This window comes from Anolis carolinensis, chromosome 2 (genome assembly GCF_035594765.1).
Source record: "Anolis carolinensis isolate JA03-04 chromosome 2, rAnoCar3.1.pri, whole genome shotgun sequence".
In the NCBI taxonomy this organism is placed as follows: domain Eukaryota; kingdom Metazoa; phylum Chordata; class Lepidosauria; order Squamata; family Dactyloidae; genus Anolis; species Anolis carolinensis.
Genome location: NC_085842.1, coordinates 200,141,356 through 200,162,901, shown reverse-complemented (window position 1 = coordinate 200,162,901; position 21,546 = coordinate 200,141,356). Strand labels below are relative to the sequence as shown.

General features: G+C 37.3%; 1 protein-coding gene across 15 annotated transcripts in view; it reads right to left on the bottom strand.

Annotated features, from left to right (window-relative positions):
* nrg1 (neuregulin 1) overlaps positions 1–21,546 on the bottom strand; it is a 761,412-nt gene that overhangs the window by 51,006 nt on the left and 688,860 nt on the right. For 14 of the 15 annotated variants that reach the window (XM_062971528.1, XM_062971525.1, XM_016991126.2 and 11 more), the window contains one exon: positions 2,864–2,990. In XM_062971528.1, the coding sequence (XP_062827598.1) occupies positions 2,864–2,990 (127 nt within the window). Of the gene's footprint in view, positions 1–2,859; positions 2,991–21,546 lie in introns of those variants that run through there. The other variant, XM_062971531.1, reaches the window with a different exon arrangement.

Here is a 21,546-nt window from a genome sequence, read left to right as displayed (position 1 = left end):
TGACTGTGATGACCAAGCTCCATGGAAGGCAGCAATGGCAACACAAAGGATGAGGTGATAGTCCAGTGGATCTGATGAGGTCCGAGTCCATCTGGACACTGGTCCTGGACCCAGCACATATGATGGATCCGAGGCTGCTCTGGACTGGCTATGACAGGAGCAACCTTCCCAGTGTAGGCATGGCACGAGAAAACCATGGAGAGCTGAGAGGAGTCTCAGAGGCGAACAAAATTTGAATGAAAGGGAAACAGGGTCTTGGGCAAAACTACAGAAGGGTCCAGCGAAAGGAAAGGCTGTGTGCTATAAGAAGATAGGAAATGAATCCACAAGGAGGCAGATGGTGACTTAGACTGGAATCTACAATTTCGACTGGAAAATCTGTCAAGTGCAGTTTTTATAATCATCGCAACACACTATCCAGACAATAACCAAGTGGCAAGGAAGGCCAAAAGCAAATGAGTAGCAGTAATGATTCCAAAATTCATGTATTGATTTCACTTAACCAGTTATTTAGTTTTAAATGTCCTTTCAACTTTTTCCTAAACCCTTGTTTCATGATTAGTTCTAATATAGCTAATACAAGACAAATCAATAACAGCAGCATTAATTATTACCATCCTAGAATTCAATGACAGACCAGTTATCAGACTCGAAATGCGCCAATTGTGTATTTATATGTATATTTTTATCAGTGTCTAATGTATTTAATTTTAACTGATTGAACTGTCTGTAATATTTTTATATTGTGTTTTATTGTAAGCTGCCCTGAGTCCCCAATGGGGGAGAAGGGCAGGATATAATTATTGTAATAAATAAATAAATAAATAAATAAATAAATAAGAAATATTCTATTTCCTCTCAATTGTATTATTAAATGCTAATATGGATGTTCCTTCTTTAAGAAATGTAAAGTTTCCCAGCTGACAATTTACTGGGTAATAGTTTAAAATGGCAGATAAGATTCATTTGTTGACTTGAAGCCAGCAAATGGTAACATAATAAAATCACAACAATTATAGAAATATCTTATTTCCATTGCTGAACAGTTTTTCTTCACTATCATTTTCCTGTTTTTCCTAACATAGTGGGTTTGATCAATAGATAGCCATTCTCCAATGGTAATTGTTCAAGTGAGAGAAGAGTAATTCTCAACTGCTAATCTCAATATTATATTTATATTATCATTGAAGTTTATCTTTATGTCAACATTTTAAGCTACAGAAAAAATAATGTTCATATCATTTAAACAAGAGCATTTGTTAACTAGAGAACATGAAGACTTGAGACAAGTATATTGTTTTACTTGTATAAATTGCAAAAAAATTTATGTTTTTGGAACTGAAAATGTTTATAAGCAAGCGTCCAATGGATATTTGGGAGCCCCTGCTGATGCAGCGGATTAAATTAAACCACTGAGCTGCTGAACTTGCTGACCAAAAGGGCAGAAGTTTGAATCCGGAGGAACAGGGTGAGCTCCCACTGTTAGCCCTAGCTCCTGCCAGCCTAGCAGTTCAAAAACATGAAAATGTGAGTAGATCAATAGATACTGGCAGAAAGGTAACGACGTTCCATGCAGTCATGCCGGCCACATTACCTTGGAGACGTCTATGGACAACGTCGTCTCTTCGGCTTAGAAATAGAAATGAGCACCAACTCCCAGAGTCGGACACAACTAGACTTAACGTCAAGGGAAAACCTTTAACTTTACCTTAATGGATATTTGAGAAATCAGAGCTGAAATAGCAAATATCAGCAACTGTTTGTTTTTATAGATTCAAAGAAGAATATAGTTATGGGACAAATTTGCATCCAATCACTGTTGATAAGACTGTTGTCTCATCCTCATACTTAACTATGGGTTGTTTGTAACTCAGGGACTTCCTGCATTTAGAAAATAAAGCCAATTTCCATTAGAAGGCAAACACTTTTCATTTATACAGGCCTCTGGCTCTTAACATGTGGCAAGAAGATTTTAATAGGCTGTGTTTATCTTCCTAAATTATGTTTTAATTGTGTTTCAAACTATATTAACTTTTGGTTTTAGTAGAGTTAATAAACTTTTAATAGACTTAAATGAGTGTTGTTTATTTTTAAACATTTATATTAACAGTCACCTTGGATCCTGCTCTGGGAGGAAGATGGGAATATAAATGAAATTAAAAATACATTAAAGATCCACTGTTTCTATTTCAACTTTGGTCAGCCACACGACTCAGGTAAATTCAATAGCAGGACAAAAACTTCAGCTTGATCTTGGTTTCAAAAAGACTTTAAACAGAAGTCTCTTTTAGGGTTTTGATGGATGTGTAGATTGCTTCTCTGTTTCTGGCAACATAAAACATTAATTTAATCTGACAATTAAAAGCTTGCACGTCTTTGCAGCTACAGGGGCAACTCACGGGTGTCAGCTCTGCTTCTTTAAACATTTCATGAGAATCAGCTCTAAAATATTACACCTATAAAACGGGATCTATCATTAGCACACCCAGCCCCTGGCTGAATGTGGCTGAACAACCCATTTTGTATGTTGGTCTCCCTTGTTTTATTACATCGGTTGCTCCCTTTCACAGTAGTTAGATTCAATATCTGTTATATGAGTGCCAGTCCTAATAACCCTCTTGATTATTTCCAAGCCTGCCCTGTGATAGGTCGTTAAGTAAAGACAGATTTAATGTTTACTGTAGCAAATCGTTGAATAGAAAATGCTGTGTGCCACCCTATTACACATAGTGGAAGTTAAAAATGTATCTATTCTGTCATCCACTGCGCAGTAAATTATTTACATTAAACAGTTTACCAGTTGAAATAGAGTTTGCCCATAAAACCTTCAGCTCCGCTAGAAAGATTAGAAGCGTTTTCTTACCTGCATAAATATCTTGGATTTGGAAGGTCTTTGACCATGAAACACTCGCCGCCATTTACACAGAAACCTTTCTTATTCACGTCACATCTTGTGAGATGACTTGTCCCCGTGGTAGATGTAGATGTAGCTGGAAGACACAAAGGGGGTAGACAGGGAGGTATGTTAGTATGATTGTGCATTTATGAAGCAGCACCGATATAAAAATGTCAGCATTCACATTTGGGTGAGATATGGTAATAACAACATTTACTGTATTGATTACAAAGATATAAAAATGAATATCTTGGCTATAATAATTGATATGTCCATTGTAGTACATTTTATTGATGTAGCTCATCGGCCGTATCAAAACACTTGACAAACACATTTAACATGTACACCTACAGAATACAACCTACAGTACAACAAAAGTTAAGATAAACAAGTTAACAAGGGATCAAGATCCCAATCCAGATCAAATATTTGCATCACCCCTATAGTTTACCCCAATCGACTTGAAATATGCAGTTCTCAGCTGAGTTGCTTTATATAGAAAAAGGGCCATTTTGTATGTTATTTTAGCATTCTGGATGGCCAATAAAATGTAGTTTTAATATAAGTATCCCAGTGTGTCATTTGTATAATGTATGGTCCGAAGTATTGGTTTCTCTCTTTCTTATACAAGTTATAACTAAAACAGTACATGTATAATATCTTCTACCTCTGACACTCTGCATATACAAAATCATTCATTATATGGGACTTGGTTAAACCTTCCATGTCTGACCATTGTGTTGAGATGTTCAAATCTAGTTCTGGTAAATACCCTCCTAAGGTGTTTAGGCATTTCTGTCTTTAGATGTTGGCTGTTTTAAAAAGTATGTTTAAAACAACTTAGCAATTTCAATGAGCCTGCTTTACTGAGGGTAGCAATTTCTTTCTGAGCTTCTATATCCAGTATTCGTTTTGCAACAATTTTTGGATCTAGTTCTTCTAGGAGATTTAGATACAGAATCAGAAGTCCACAACTCCTAATGTGTTTTGTCAATTGAACTAGCCAAGAGGTCTGATGTTGATTTTTTTTTGTCTGCTCTAATAGGCACAGTTTTGCTAGTCTGTCATTTGCCATGACATTCAATTTTACCCAGTAGTTGTAGGCCATAATTTTGGATAAACCATCAACTGTATATACTCCTGGTTCTGCCCTTACTGTGGCAGCTGGAGTCCTTTTATCCACTCCCAGAAAACTTTTCAGGTACAGTAGAGTCTCACATATCCAACATTTGCTTATCCAACGTTCTGGATTATCCAACGCATTTTTGTAGTCAATGTTTTCAATATATCATGATATTTTGGTGCGAAATTCGTAAATACAGTAATTATTACGTAGCATTACTGCATATTGAACTATTATTTCTGCCAAATTTGTTGTATAACATGATGTTTTGGTGCTTAATTTGTAAAATCATAACCTAATTTGATGTTTAATAGGCTTCTCCTTAATCTCTCCTTATTATCCAACATATTTGCTTATCCAACGTTCTGCTGTCCTGCTTATGTTGGATAAGTGAGACTCTTCTGTACTGTGATTGAGTTTGCTGTAATACCGGTACCTGGTTTAGGCCCCAAACTTCAGCTCTGTATAAGAGCATGGGGATAATTTTAGCCTTATATATACTTAAAGAAGTGGGTCTAAAGATCCTGGTTGGCTATGATTTGTTAATTTAAGCAGTATATTTTCACATACTCTCACTCTGGCTGAGCTCCTTTGATGATGTGGGAGACAGGAACCGGTTTCAGAAAAAACGACTCCTAGGTACGTATTTAATGATATTGTTATTTTGAATTCATTGGCTTGTTTTCTTGGAAATTAACAAATAGACAAGAGAAATGGATTTTGCCTGCCTTTAAGATAGTTAGAAAATTGATACTTGGCTGGAATATTGATGATGGAACAATTTGTTTTCTACTTATGATATACAGCAGGGGTCCCCAAACTTTTTATGCAGAGGGCCAGTCCACAATCCTTCAAACTGTTGAGGAGCCGAATTATCATTTGAAAAAATTCCGATGTACACTACACATGTCTTATTTGTAGTGCAAAAACAACAACAAGAACAATGAAATAACAATGAAAGAGCAATACAATATTTAAAAATAAAAACAATTTTAACCAACATACATTTATCAGGATTTCAATGGGAAGTGTGGGCCTGCTTATGGCCAATGAGATAGTCAAGTTAATTAGGGTTGTTGTTGTTGTTGTTGTTGTTGTTGTGTGCTTTCAAGTCATTTCACACTTTGGGCGAGCCTCATTCTAAAATGTATTTATTTATTTACTATATTTATTTACTATATTTGTATCACAGCCTTCTCACCCCAAAGGGGACTCAGAGTGGCTTACAAATTATATGTACATACAATATGTTATATTATTAGCATAGCACAATATTAGCATTATATATTACTATATTGAACTATACCACTATACTGTAATATTATTAGTAATATATAATATATAATTAATACTATTGTATGGTATTATTATTATTAGTGTTATATTGTATTACATTATAATATTATTATCAATATTATATGTATATACAATATGTTATATTATAAAACTGAGGGCGGGGGCCAGGTAAATGACCTTGGAGGGCCACATCTGGCCCCCGGGCCTTAGTTTGGGGACCCCTGATATACAATATAGTTGAAATATACAAATAGACTTACATTTGGACATTTGATCAGTTTTTATAGGAACTCATGACTAAAAATGGTTATTTTCATGATTTTGTTATTTGTTGTTGTTGCATGACTTTGAATAATTTCCAACCTATCACAGACCTTTCTTGGCAAAAAGTTTGCAAATGCCTTTCTCTTCAATATAACTGGCCCTCCACACTTGTGGCTTTGACTTTTGCAGATTTGATTGTTCATGGATTTAATTAAAATGTTCTCTCTAGGAATCTTTTGGGGGAGAAGGCATTTTTCGTAATTGTTGGCCATTTTTATTTTGTATATGTAGTCTTAATCACATAGCCCTTAAAAAGCTCCCTCCTATCCACGAGGATGGGAAAATGTTGCTTTAAGTGCTCATCCCATGGGAAAAACCAGGTGCCTTTTCATGTGGATAGGCCATTTAGATGTCCTCCCAGATGCACAGCGGGAATTGAAGGCAAAGGAGGTATTCCCCTGGGTCTGGGAGAATGTCTAAAGAGTACAAACCACATTGATCAAAAATAACAGGAAGGCTGATTTTCTTGTTCCACTACCCGCAATCCCATGGTCCAATGTTGTTTTCTGCCTGCAAGTTGTTTTCAAATTATGGCAACCCTAACATGGGAATTTCTTGGCAAGGTTAGTTCCAAGGGGAATTGTGTTTGCCTTCCTTTGCCGCTTGCCCAAGGTCACCAAGTGGGTCTACATGGCTGGGCAGGGACTCAAACCCTGGTTTTCCACAGCCTTATTCCAGTGCACGAACTACAACACCACACTGGTCTCTACTACTTCTCTAAATCACTTGATCCCACAGTGTGGTCTGCTGGTTTGTATGGCTCTCACATTGCTGCTGAATGACTTTAAGTACCAGTCTAAGCTCCTTGTGGATGGAGTTGCCAGATGATCTTGCCTGACTCCCTCTCTTCCCAAAAAATCTACATTTTAGCTCCATCATATATTAAAGGTAAAGGTTTCCCCCTGACATTAAGTCTAATCATGTCTGACTCTGGGGGTTGAAGCCGGTGTTGTCCGTAGACACCTCCAAGGTCATGTGGCTGGCATGACTGCATGGAGTAGCAGTACCTATTGACTGCATGGAGTAGCAGTACCTTCCCGCCGTAGCAGTACCTATTGATCTACTCACATCTGCATTTTTGAACTGCTAGGTTGGCAGAAGCTGGGGCTAACAGCGGGAGCTCACACCGCTCCCTGGATTTGAACTGCCAAGCTTTCGGTCAGCAAGTTCAGCAGCTCAGCGGTTTGACTCATTGCGCTACCAGGGGCTCCTCCATCAAATATTATGAATGCATTTATAGCACCTTGGTGTGGAAAATAATTGTATGCCTCCCTATTTTCATTTCTTAAGCATGCTCTTACTAATCTACAGGCTGTGTTAAGGAGTTTAAGCATGTCAAAATATTTATTTTTTATTGCATAAACCATTTTAAAATCACATTTGCATTCCCATCTCCCACCCCTTCCACTTTAACCCTCTAAAAAGGCCCTTCCTCCTCACATTACTCTGGAGACACCCTGCCGTTTTGAAAGTGAATGCCTTAATTTGAAAAGAAAGCAATATTGTCTGCTTGAGCTCCTGCAGACAAAGCTTATTACTGCCACAAAGGCTAATGGAATGCTTTAAATTGAATTACAAGGATGGCTGTAGAAGAATCAAGCCTAAAGCCATCTATAATTGCTGTGGCTATCTTGTTTTGCACTTTTTCTCCTATTCAGCTGGGAGATCAAAACTGATCACCTTGGAGTCTCTGAGCAACAATTAGCTGATACAAACTGTGGGCAAAATCTAGACAAATGGTTAAATTGCTAATTCCTATCTGGGAATGGAAATACAAGCCAGGGACATGTTTTATTTATTTCCCTGTTACAACACATTCACTACGGAGTTCACAAAGCAAAGATGTCAGTATGGAGTTTATTGCACAAAGCCACTATCCCACAGTACCGTAATAGCGCAATCACAGATAGCAGCAACATGCCTCGGCTGATCACCCTCACTTATAGCATCTCTCATTCATGTAAGTGGATTGATTCACTCATTTTTGGTCCCATGACATCTATGCTAACCTGGCTTTCCTACAGAACCCTACCTTCTGACATTATTTCACTGTGATTACACAAGGTAAGTGATGGGAATGTGGCAATACACTGCAATATTTTGGTTCTAAATTCGTAAATACAGTAATTACTACATTACATTACTGTGTATTGAACTGCTTTTTCTATCAATTTGTTGTAAATTCGTAAATACAGTAATTACTACGTAGCATTACTGCATATTGAACTACTTTTTCTGTCAAATTTGTTGTATAACATGATGTTTTGGTGCTTAATTTGTAAAATCCAACTTATGCACAAATGCAACTTAAGAACAAACCTACAGAACCAATCTTGTTCATAACTTGGTAACTGCCTGTATAGTCCTTTTGCAAGTCTCATTAAACTGTCTATCAAATTAAAAACCATTTAGGGCATGTCAATTAAAAAACAAGGAAACATAATGCACTGACTACTTAACCATGTCATGGTTTGCAAAGGCATTGTGCTGTGTGTGTTAACTGGAAAATGAAGTGCGTGGAGTTGATTGGCTGAGCCTGCAAAGACCTGGGGATTGATTTGATACTGTTTCTGTTCTGCTGATGCAGAACCAGTTTGGACAAGTTTTTCAGTGATGAGTACTGTTAATGAAGGGAGCAGTGTACTCAGAGAGGCCTTGCTGTTTTGAGGCCTGTTTGCTGCTGAGAAAAGAGGAAGAAGAACCAGCACTATATTCTTGTCTGAAGTAGATTTGTGGACTGAGAAAGGACTATTTAGTGATCAGAGGGACCGTTGTAAATACTACTGTTTTTCATCTCTTGGGATCAGTAAAATTCCTGTATTTTTATTCTGCAAACCTGAGTGGCATATTATTGTTCTGCGGGTGACGCTGGATCGCGGACACACGTAAGAGCTTCCATTTATCATCATCAATCCATAACAAAACACTGTTTCTTTATACAGTAGAGTGATCAGCTTCCCAAAGCCTTTCATCTATTGGTGAAAGGCCGGGAAAGAGTGACCCAATCTAGCCTCACTTTGAAGAGTGTTTTTGAGTCTGGGAGCATCCATTGAAAAGGTCCTAAAAAAATGTTCCTGTCCTGCATTCCCGTCATCTGTGCTTGGGAGAATTGCAAGACTGAGAGAAGTGCTTCTCCAAAAGACCTCTAAACCTGGGCAGGTTTCAGACAGCCGTGATCTAAGCTAAATAGAGCTTTAGGAGTCATCACCAGCACTTTGAATTGCGCCTTGAAACAGAAGAGTATTTGGTGGAGGTGTTGTAATGAAGGAGTCATGTGCTCCTTGCAACAAGCCCTCAACACCATCTGGCTACAACTTTTTGGGCCAGCTGATGTTTCTGAACATTCAAAGGCAGCCGCACGTAGCGCATGTAATCCAAATGGGAAACATATGTCACCATGGCCAGATCAGGCATCTCTAGGAACGGGCACAGCTGGTGCACTTGCATTAACATAAATCAGCACTAGGCGATTACATAGTTGTCATCAGACGTAATCCTCTGACAGACAGGTGTTATATATCCATGCCTTTTCCCTTCTTCATGTAGGATTGATTTTTTTTTCTTAAAAAGCTCATGCCAGAATTCTTTCTGCATGCTTGAAAGGGTGATACAGAGTTAGAGCAATAATTTCATGGCAATGGGTCAGGTCACCCCAAAATGCTTTTATTTACTGCCAGCAATGTGTTTACCACATTAAGAGGGGAAATTATTCAGGCCTGACACTAGCCAAGGACACAAGGAGGGTCTCTCTTTCTCTCCCCCCACCACTCTTTCTCTGCCATAGGAAAATTCAAAGACATATTTACGTTAGTCTGGAATGTCAATATGAAAGGGATCTTGCAGCACTTTAGAGACTAAGAGAAAGAAGTTGGTACCATAAGCATTTGTAAATTAAGGCTGTACCAGAAGCAGACTTTAGGGCAGTTCTACATTGACACTACAATCCATCTTGGAACTGATTCAAATGGAACCAGTTTCACTGCAGGATGATTATACATTTGTTATATGACTGTGAAACGTGGACTGTCTACAGATGTCACACTCAACTCCTGGAACTATTTCATCAGCGTTGCCTCCAAAAATTCCTGCAAATCTCTTGGGAAGACAGACGGACAAATATCAGCATGCTGGAAGAAGCAAAATCAACTTGCATTTAAATGATGCTCTTATGCCATAAACTCTACTGGACTGGTCACATTGTCCGTATGCCCAATCACCATCTCCCAAAGCAGTTACAATACTCCCAACTCAAGAACGGGAAATGTAATGTTGGTGGACAGGAAAAGAAATTTAAAGGTGGGCTTAAAAACTGTGGCATAGACATTGATAATAATAATAATAATAATATTAATAATAATACCTGGCTATGGCTCACAAATGGGACCCTGAAGAAGGAGACAGAAGGCCTGATTCTTGCAGCCCAGGAGCAAGCCATCAGAACAAATGCAATCAAGGCCAAGATTGAAAAATCAGCCATTGACCCAAAATGCCAACTGTCAAGGAAGCTGACGAAACCATTGATCATATTCTCAGCTGCTGTAAGAAAATCGCACAGACTACAAACAGAGGCACAACTATGTGGCCCAAATGATTCATTGGAACTTATGCCTCAAGTACCACCTCCCAGCAGTAAAGAACTGGTGGGATCACAAACCTGCAAAAGTATTGGAAAATGAGCATGCAAAGATACTGTGGGACTGACAAAGTTCTGGAACACAATACACCAGACATCACAGTTTTGGAAAAGAAAAAGGGTTGGATAATTGATGTCACCATCCCAGGTGACAGTCGCATTGACGAAAAACAACAGGAAAAAACTCAGCCACTATCAGGACCTCAAGATTGAACTTCAAAGACTCTGGCAGAAATCAGGACAGGTGGTTCCGGTGGTGATCGGCACAGAGGCTTACAAGGGAGAATAATAAAGGGAAAGTAATAAGAGTGGAAGTTATCAATTACCCCTCCCAAGTGGCCAGTTAGCTCCCTGCCCTTGGGACATATTGGCAGCCCCCATTCGAGATCTTTTACTACATTCCAGCAGGGGTGGGTGTCTATAATATGCTCCACAATTTGCAGAACCCATTTCGTCCTGGATCTGGGATACACAGGGATCGGCTGCAACACATTTTTGGCTGAATGTAGATTTCCCTGAGACTTTTAAAAAAAGACTGTATAACCTTTGATGTGAATTTTTTTATTAAAAAAACCATCTAATTTTATTTATTTATTTCCAATTAATGGGTATGATATGCTTTTCACCAACTGATAAATTCTCAGGTATTATATTGCCTATGTAGATCACTTCCCACTGAAAGAAACAGGCCCATTTTATAAGAACTTGTGTGTACGTTATTTTTTAATGGGATGTTTGCCGTTAATATGCAGCATATTGCAGTGATTTGAGGGATGGACTGTAACTCTACAGAACATGGTTCGAAACCCTGCTCATGGAAATCAGCTGGGTGACCTCAGACATATTACACTGTCTGAACTTCTGAGAGAGGCAAGGAAAACTGTCTCTGAACAAATCTTGCCAAGAAAACCCCCTTTTTTGTGTGTCAGGAGCAACCGGAGTTGCTTCTGGAATGAGAGAATTGGACATCTGCAAGGACGTTGCCCAGGGGACGCCCGGATGTTTTGATGTTTTTACCATCCTTGTGGGAGGCTTCTCTCATGTCCCCGCATGGAACTGGAGCTGATAAAGGGAGCTCATCCACGCTCTCCCCGGGTGGGATTCGAACCTGGCAGCCTTCAGGTCAGCAACCCAATCTTCAAGTCACAAGGCTTTTTAATTTATTTTAATTTTTTAAAGAAAACCCCATGATAGCTTCAGTTTAGGACTGCCATAAACTGAAAATGATTTGAAGCCACACAACAATAGCAACAGCAGTTTTATGGTGCTGCAATAGAAAAATGTAGCTACGTCTTGGAAAACTGATAACAATTTTCATGCATGGGATGCAATTTTTAATTATTAATTTTTATTAAATATTTTATTAATTATCTCTTGCCTAGTTTCCAATATACCTCATAACCTCTGAGGATGCCTGCTACAGATGTAGGCAAAACATCAGGAGAGAATGCTTCTGGAACATGGCCATACAGCCCGGAAAACTCACAGTAACCCAGTGATTCCAGCTATGAAAACACAAAAACAATAATGCTAGGTAAAATTGAAGGCTGTGTAAAACGAAGGCCACATTACAGATGGATTGCTTCAATAATACTATAGGACAGCTCTGTATTAAAGCAAAGCAATATATCTGAGATCTACACATGTCAGGGTAAATTGTAGGAGGGTAGGGAAATTATACTCAGTTTTACCATACTTATTGACTGTATTATCATAAGTGTCTTGTTTAACTATTACATAGAGTTTTCTTAAGTTGTATTAAGCTTTGTTGTTTGGTTCAGTACGGTGATATGGTCTAAGGGCTAATCAACACAATTTATTTATTTATTTATTTTATACTACTGTTACAAAATTTGACCAACAATACTGTTCCTGGTTTGAAAGTGTTATTTCCTGTTTAATTGTGCAGTACTTACTTTGAAAGTAGTTATTATACTCCAGAAACTTTGTTTTTGTGGATGCTATAAACTATGCTGTATTGGTTGAGACTCTATGAGATATTAATTGAAAACCTACAGCAAAATGTGCTGCAGGATGTCCCGCAAAAACAAAGTTTATGCAGTTTAATAAACTTTCCCATGTTTTTATGATAGAACCAATTGGGAAATGACATTTATAACACAGAAATAAAAATTCTGTTACATAGTGTAATGGAAGCCAGACGCCAGATTTTTCCATGCTTTTGATGACTGGGCCACTGTGGAGATAAACCATCCACATGATCATGGGAAGTTACAGCAGACGTGATAGCAAGGAATGGAGCAATAACCATAGCTTTTTACTTTTGATCTTAATCAGTCCAAGTTTAATACCTGAAGACAGGGAACCACTATCAAAACACCAATGCTGAAGTAAACACAAATATACTTAATCGAGTTCAGCGATTCATTTAAAAAATGCACTGTGCTTGACTTTAGACAAAAACTCTCAGAGGTTATTATCATGAATTTATACAGAGCAACAAAGCAATTGGACCAAAAACCATCTGACTCTGTTTTAAATAAAAAGTAATTTTTTAAAGTAATCTATGTAACAATTCATTATTATCCATTGCTACAAAAACTGCATTTTTTTTACTTACCTGAGACACTTTTGATCTTTCTGTAGTCGTAGATACGGAAATGCATGCTATTTCAATTCTTTTTCTTTAAAAACTCCCATTACACAGCTGTAGCTTACAAGTACTTGTGAGTATCTTTTACACTATCTTATACTAAAAAGAGGAGAAATCTTCAAAAAGAGTTGCTGTGTTCCCTAGGCTACTTAGAGCTGCACGATCTGAAGTACAAGAGATTCTGGTACGTATTTTAATAGAGTTTCTGCTGATGTCAGGTGTAACTTCAAGCAGATGCACTGTCAGATACACAAGGTGACAAGTACGATGTCAGTGTTTCAATGAAGCGAAAATAAAGTGCCAGCTCCAGAACTTAAGGGTCACGAACAAGAAACCTTTGCTGAATTGTAAGTAGACAAGGATGTCTCCTTTTGTAAGCAAAAGGATGACTAAAGGAAGGAAGAAAGAGCTCACTATATATATCACCAATTTCTGTAAGTAGTGTTGTCAGCGGACCACCTGCAACTCACTCCACCAAAAGACAAAGAACTAACGAGAGGGAAAAAAATAATACCGTTTATAGGTATTGATGGCATTGTGATTTTACATTTTTGTTTGATAAAAAGAGGGTGACACTGTGTGCCTTATGGTGTGAAGTCTTGGCTCTGCCTTTTCCTCTCCTTTGCTTCAGTTCCTCCTTTTTATAGGTTTTCCCAATAGTGTAGATCCCTCTCTTCGTATTAGTTTTGGGGTGGAGCATAAAATCCACCAAGAGGCCAGCCTTAGTTGGTCTATTCCATTTGCCTGTATAGAGCTCCTTTGCTAGACTCCTCATTTTTTTGCAATAGAGCTATAGAGACTACAGACCTGGCTTAGCAATCCAAACAGGCATCTTTAGCACTAATAAACACTGCATTCAGTGGTATTCTTATACCACCAATCCCAGAGACAACAGAAGCCTTTAACACCTTAGGCTTCACAAAGAAAGAAGATTGAGACAGCCTTTGGGCTCCAGCTTGTGAGCCATTGTTTTGCACCAGAGACAGAGGACTTTCAAAGACTCCAGAGAGATGACTGCATTCAGCAAAATCTCCATTTGTAATATATTGTTATAATCTATCTTATCATAGCCCCAGGTGGAGTTAACCCTTTATTCATCTTGTTTTCACCTTGCCTGAAGTGCCTCTGTATGTTAAAGGTCTTGATCTTAATAGACGGTATACAGATAGCCCTCGAGTAAAGCCAGACACTATAGTTTTCTTAAAGGCTTGGGCGTGCCATCACACATGGGATTCCCATTTAGAAAAGAAAGCAGAGAGAGGGAAATACAGTAGAGTCTCACTTATCCAAGCTAAACAGGCCGGCAGAAGCTTGGATAAGCGAATATCTTGGATAATAAGGAGGGATTAAGGAAAAGCCTATTAAACATCAAATTAGGTTATGATTTTACAAATTAAGCACCAAAACATCATGTTATACAACAAATTTGACAGAAAAAGTAGTTCAATACATAGTAATGTTATGTTGTAATTACTGTATTTATGAATTTAGCACCAAAATATCACGATATATTGAAAACATTGACTTCAAAAATGGCTTGGATTATCCAGAAGCTTGGATAAGCGAGGTTTGGATAAGTGAGACTCTACTGTAGGTGTTTTCTCAATCTGTCCTAAACCAAAGATGTGTGAGATAGACTCTTCTTCCATATTTGGTTCCAAGAATGAAGATGCTTTTGAATAAGAGACATCTAGGAGCTCCTATATTTTAGGAGATCTTTCAACATTTCTTTTTAATTAACATTTATTAAGGTTTTCCGTACTATATACAACGAAAGTGAGAATAAGTTTCATACAGAAAGAAAAAATATAGAAAAAGAAGAAAAGAGAGAAAAAAACAATAATACACTTCACACACACATAAACTCCATGTTGACTTCCCTCTAATGGGTGGCGTTTTCAATATCATTTCATCTTCTATTCTTCATTTGTTTCCTCTGTCTACTATGCCCCTCTTCCCTTCTTTGTTTCTTTCCTTTTGGATAAATGTCTTTCTTATCTTGTATCTGTTTCTTTTCTTTTTTTAAATTAAATTATAATTTTACTTTTTTCCTTGTTTAAATTTTTTTTTACTGGTCGCCAATCTGTTTGCTTTCTTGGTGTACCTTGATTGGTTTTTAGTAAATATCTAAGTCTGTCCATATTAATCTTTCAGCATTTCTCAGATGAAACTGGGAGACATATGGTCAATTTGAAATCAGAGATTGTCCAAGATGAAACATATAATTAATGAAGAATTGCAGAAGATGGTGGCGGGGTATAAGAATAAAGTTGTTGTTGTTGTTATTGGATGCTTCTGGCAGTTTGTTCTTGCCTGAGCCTAAAGAGAAGGGTAAGATTCTGCCCTCTCTTCTCTCTTTCCCACTGAATTTTAACTGTAGTACTTCTGAACTTTGAACTCAGTTTGTAGTAACTGAAGAAAGCTTAGGAAAGTGGAAAAAGCTAACGGAACAAATGATTTATTTGGCCGGTCCTAGTCAAATCTGGACAATTGGAGGGTATGTTTTAGAAAACATCCAATATTAATAGGAAAAAATATTAAAATTTTCCTATAGTGTCATCAAACTTTTATAATCCTGCAGTGTTAATGGTCTTCTAGACTCGTGTTTCTTGAAAATTTACTAATTTAAAATTAGCCAGGCTAGCACAAGGGATTAAACAGCCTGCTATAGAAGATCCTGCTGACTAGAAGGTTGGCAGTTCAAGCCCAATTTGGGGTGAGCTCCCGCTGTCTGCCCAGCTTCTGCTCACTTAGCAGTTCAAAAACAACAATGTAAGTAGATAAATAGGTACTGCTTTGGCAGGAGGTAAAAGACACCCTGAAAAAAACATGTCAGAAAAAGTCCAATCAGGAAAGGCATCCATGGACGACAGCCTCGGTGTGGAAAATGAAACAACAGCCCCTCCCCATGGCCGAGTCAAGCACAGCTGGATGCTAGAGATAAAAAGAGGGAAGCCTTGCCTCTGTTTATGTACTGTCTGTCTCTGTCAATTTTATAATGGCATTGAATGTCTGCCATATATGTACCTGCAATCCACTCTGAGTCCCCTCAGGGAGATAGAGTGGAATATAAAGTATATACATAAAATCACAAAATAATAGAAATTGCGTAATTGGAATGGATCCCAAAGGTCAATTCAGTCCAAGCTCCTCCCAATTCAGGAATTCACAAACAATTTTTGAAGTTGAAACTGAGATGCTTTTCAAAATAGACAGTGAGAAAGACATTTTATTTTTCAAAAGTTAAGAGTAGCATATTTTTAAAATGGCTTTTGCGGCTTACTATGTTTTTATGGATTAGTCTCACATTTTGTATGGGTAATAAATTTACGTTTTAATTAAAAAGAAAGCTTTTCTCATCCTATTTTTGGAGAGGGCCTTCTCTGTCATGGCCCCCCAGCTTTGGAAGCTGCTCCCTAGGGAGATTAGGCTGGCCCCCACCCTCCTCTCCTTCCGGAAGAATCTGAAAACCTGGCTTTTCCGGAAAGCCTTTGATGAGTGACTTTTGTTGGTTTAAGATGCCTGCCTATGGAATAATAGACCCACTGATCTGCCCTTTTATTGTCAATATTGTCATTTATAGTACTTTATTGACTATGAAGAAAGAAAAGGAAGGAAATCTCCATGAAGATGCTCGGAAGTCCAATATTTTAATTTTTCCTTTTTTCTTCTTCTTCTTTTTTCTTTCTTCTTCTCTTTCCCTTCTATCTCTCCTCCTACAAATCATGCTTATTACTTTTTTTTTTTTTTAATTTTTTTTATTGTTGTTTTGTCATTTTATCCCACTCCCACCCTCCCACCCTCCCCTCCTTGTACATACACTTTATACAACAAACTACAGAAGTTACATTTGAAATATCAATCTCAATCTTAATTTTTCCACTCCACATCTTAGTACATTCTCTAAATAGTTCTTAACTGGTTCCCACATCCCCTTGATTATTGCAATATTTTCAATTTTATCTATATTATTCCATTTGCAATTTGTGATTTCTACATTTAACATATCAATTATATACTTATACCAATTCGTCAGAGTCCATTTTGTTTTATCTTTCCAACCGCTCACTAAAACAATTTGTGCACATGCTATTAATTTGTCAATCATTTTTTCTTTTTGTATATTCTTCACTTCTGTTATCCTTGCATGTAGTACATTTCTATTAACTATTACTATTTGTAGATTTAGCATTCTATTGATTTCTCCTTCAATCATTCTCCAGTATTCTTGCACCCGATCGCACTCCCATATCATATGATTGAACACCCCTCTTTGTTCACAACCGTGCCAACACCTATCTTTCATCCCTGGTAAAAACCGTGAAAGTTGTGCAGGAGTTCTGTACCATTTTTGTAACATTTTCCTTCTTGCTTCCCTTAATACATTGTACTTTTCTTTTGCTATATTACTTATTTCCCTTTGTATATCTTCCCTCTCAATTTCCATGTCCATTCTCCATGTTTGGAAAATTTCCTCTACTATTTCTTCTTTTACCGTTATAATTTGTTCATACAGATCTCCTGCCACCTTCTTTTCCTCTCTCAAACATTTCCTAATCGCCTTCTCAAATGGACTGTCCTGTTCTCTAATTTTTTCTCTCAATCTAAAAATTTCCTGTCTTATAGCCCAGCTTTGAATCCAATTCCCTGATCCTATCCAATTCTGAATTTCTTTTTGTTCTACAGGGTCTCCATCTATTGTGTACAAATCCTCCACTAACCTTTTCCCTCTACTTTCAATTGATCTCAATGTTCTGCCTATAATTTCGTTGTTATTGTAATTAATTTGCCATATAGTTGCCATCTTATTCTCATTGCCTGGACTTAGCTTCTTCTTTCTTTTTTTCCACACTTTTATTGTTCCTTTAAAAGGTTCCTTAAATTCTGCTTCTTCTCTCCTACTCCATTCCCTAAATATTATTTCTTTTTCTTTAGTATTATTTATTATCTTCTCCATATTTGCCCATTTTTTTTTAGTATACTGTATTTCCAATAATCTTTGGATTTGAAACGCATCGTGATAGACTTCTAAACTTGGAATCCCCCAGCCTCCCTCTTCCTCTTTTGCATTTAACCATTTGTCCCTTATTCTGGGCCTTTTTCCTCCGACTGCCCATTTTCTTATTCTCCTGTCCCATGTCTTTAGTGTCTTCCTATCTACTGTGTTCGGTAATGTTTGAAATAAATATGTCAATTTTGGTATTATGAACATTTTTAGTGCCCTTATTCTGTCCACTCTTGTTAATGTTTTTCCTTCCCAATTCTTAAACTGTTTCTCTATTACCTTCCATTTTTGTTTATAATTCCCCTTGACTATACTCTTTGGGTTTTTATATATCCATACTCCTAAGTATTTCAGCTTCTTTAATCCTAATCTTAACCCTGATATTTTCCTAATCTCCAGTTGTTCCCTTGGTGGGGTATTAAGACATAGTATCTCTGACTTTTTAATATTAACGAATAGTCCTGATATATTTTTAAATTCTTCCAGTTTTTTAATAATATCTTTTACCATAATTAACGGTTGACTTGTAATAATCATTGCATCATCGGCAAAGAAATTAAGCCTTATTTCTTCCTTTTGTCCTCCTCCCTTTTCTATTTTGTACCCTGTCCAATTGGTGCTATTCCTGATACTTTCAGCTAGCATTTCTATCGCTATTACAAATAAAGTGGGGGATAATGGACAACCTTGTTTTGTACCATTTAAAATTGGTATCTCTCCTGTCCTTCCATTATTCACCCTTATTTTTGCTTTACAGTTGCTGTACAATTGTTGCAGCGTTTTGCAAAAGTTTTCCCCCATATTCAACTGTTGACATAATCTTAACAGATAATTGTGATTGACTTTATCAAATGCTTTGTAAACATCCAATTTGAGAATTCCCATTTTTTTCTTATTCGAATTTGCATGATTCATTGCAATTACTACATTTTTTATTGGATCCCCAATTTTTCTTCCCTTCACAAATCCATATTGATCCTCTTTGATTATTTTTGGCATTATTGTTTCCAATCTTTTTGCTAAAATTTTTGTAAATATTTTATAATCTTGATTGCATAGACTAATGGGTCTGTATGACCCTGGTTGTGTTAAATCTCTCCCCTTTTTGGGTATAGTTATAATTTCTGATACTTTCCATGTTAGGGGGACTTTTTGCTTAGTGTATATTTCATTGAACAATTCTGTTAGGTGTGGTGCCAACTCTTCCATAAATGCTTTATAATATTCTGCTGGAAATCCATCTGGCCCTGGTGACTTGCCTCCCTTTAACCCTTTAATTGCCCTTATTGTTTCCTCTTGCGTTATTGGTTGGTTTAATAACTCTCTGTCTTCCTCTGCAATTTTTTCTCTGATATTTAAGTTCCCTTGCATTACCCTCTCTTCCTTATATAGATTTTTATAATATTTTGCCATTATCTCCCTAATCTTACTTTGCTCCTCTTGTTCTTTCCCATTTTCATCTTTCAATCTCTTTATCCATGTTTTTTCTTTTTTCTTTTTCAAATAGTAAGCCATCCTCTTCATTGATTTTATATTCCAACTTTGGGAATAGCTTTTAACGTATAGATATTTATTTATTATATTCCTTTCCTCAAATGCTTCTAATTGGTTTTTTTTCTCCTTTAGCTCTCTCCAAATCTGTCTATCCTTAGTCCTTTTATGTTTGTCTTGCAGGGTTTCTATTTCTTTTATTCTCTTATCCTGTTCATTCCTCCATCTTCTTCTAAGATTTACCTCTAAACTTATACAGTGACCCCTTATCACTGCCTTACTTGCATCCCAAATTATATCTTTAGTTACTTGTCCATTGTCATTGGTCTCAAAATACTTATTTATTTCTTTCCTAATTGTTTCATATTCTTCCTCTCTACTGTTTAAAACTGTGTTATATCTCCAGGTTCTTTCTTTTCTTTCTATTTCTAATTTTACTTTTACTCTTAATGGTGCATGATCCGATAAATGTATTGGAAGTGTTTTTGCTTCTAGAATCACTGATTGGTTTGTATTTTTCCCCAGAATATAATCTATTTTGCTATATGTGTCATGTCTTCCCGAGTAATATGTCCATCTATTATTCTCTGGTTCCCCTTCTAATAAATCATTCATGTTGTATTCCCTTATATTTAACTTTCTATTACTATTTTGCCTTGTTGTTACCAATTCCAGGTTATAATCTCCTGCACAATACACTTCTCCTTGTGCAAACTTATCAATTTCCCCAAATAGCTTTTTTAAATACTTTTTTTGATTTTTGTTTGGGGCATATATACACACTAAAGTGATTCTAATTTTTTCAATTTTCCCTTTAATCATTACCCATCTCCCATCTGAATCCCTTTTTACCATTTCCACTTGGAAGTCTATTGTATTTTTAATTAAAATTGCCACACCCCGTGCTCTATTTGAACCTCTCGATTCATACACCTGTCCCCAAATCCTATCATTAAATAATGGAGTATGGTCCTTTCTCTTATGACATTCTTGTAAAAGCAGAATGCCAACTTTATAATCCTTTACCATTTTCATAACTTTTGCCCTTCTTTGTGGAGTTGATAAACCATTAACATTATGAGACATTATTACTACTTCACCCATAACCAGGTATTATTTGCATTTACCCTCCTGTAGTTTCTTTCCCCTGTCTGCTTGTCTTCCCATCCTCCCCCATGCCCCCCAGAGTCCAGACCTCTCCCTCCTCCCATCAGAGGGAGACCTGAAAGAGTTTTCCCTTTGTTCTCTTCCATTCCCAGACTCCCTCCCACCGGTGACTGCGTTGCCATCCACTGCTCTCCCCTCCTGCATCATCTTTTACCCCTTTAACCCCATTTGTCCAAATTTCATTATTCCACAAATGTTAGGCTGTTCATTCTTAAGTCTCTGTACTAGATCTCGTTTCAATTCTTCTATTCTCCTCTCTAATTTTCTGTTTTTTAAGATCTCTTAATTGTTTTTCTATAGATTTAATTTGTTCTAAATCCAGGTCCTTCAAATTCCTTAAAGTTCTCTTTTCTTCCCTGTCCTTTGGATCTCCCATTGCAAATAGACTCTGAAGTAAGTCTGTCTCTGTTGGTCCGCCTCTCTCTGCAGTCTCCAGCTCCCTCGATGCTTCTTGTCCAGTCGGCTTGTCCTTGGTCTTATCTGATTCCTCCTCCAGACCGTCTGTTTCTTTTCCGTCTGTATCCAGTTTTAACTGTTTAAGCATTTTCCTCCCACTTTCCAAGTCGGAAGCTTTATATAATTTATTGTCTTTATATACAATTAGGGTGGCTGGAAAAGCCCAGGTATAACGTTGTCCTTTCCTTTCCAAAGTTCCTGTAATTTCCCTCATTTCTGCTCTCTTTCCCAATGTCTCTGAAGATAAATCCAGGAGTGGCCATACTTTACTGCCAGCCAAGGTCAGGTTCTTCATTTTCCTCAATTTTCGATAAACAATGTCCCTTTCAGCCTCCCTTGTGAACCGTATCAAAATATCCTTGGGTTTCCTGCCTCCTCTGAAAGCCCAATGTATCCTCTCGATTCCTTGCGATGGGACCTGAGCATTTGTTGCAAGCCACTCAGCTATAACTCCCTTCAGATTCTCCTTTATCTGAAGACTCTCTCCTGCTGCTCTCAAACGCAGATTGGCTCTTCGGGATCTGTCCTCGAGGTCAGCAAC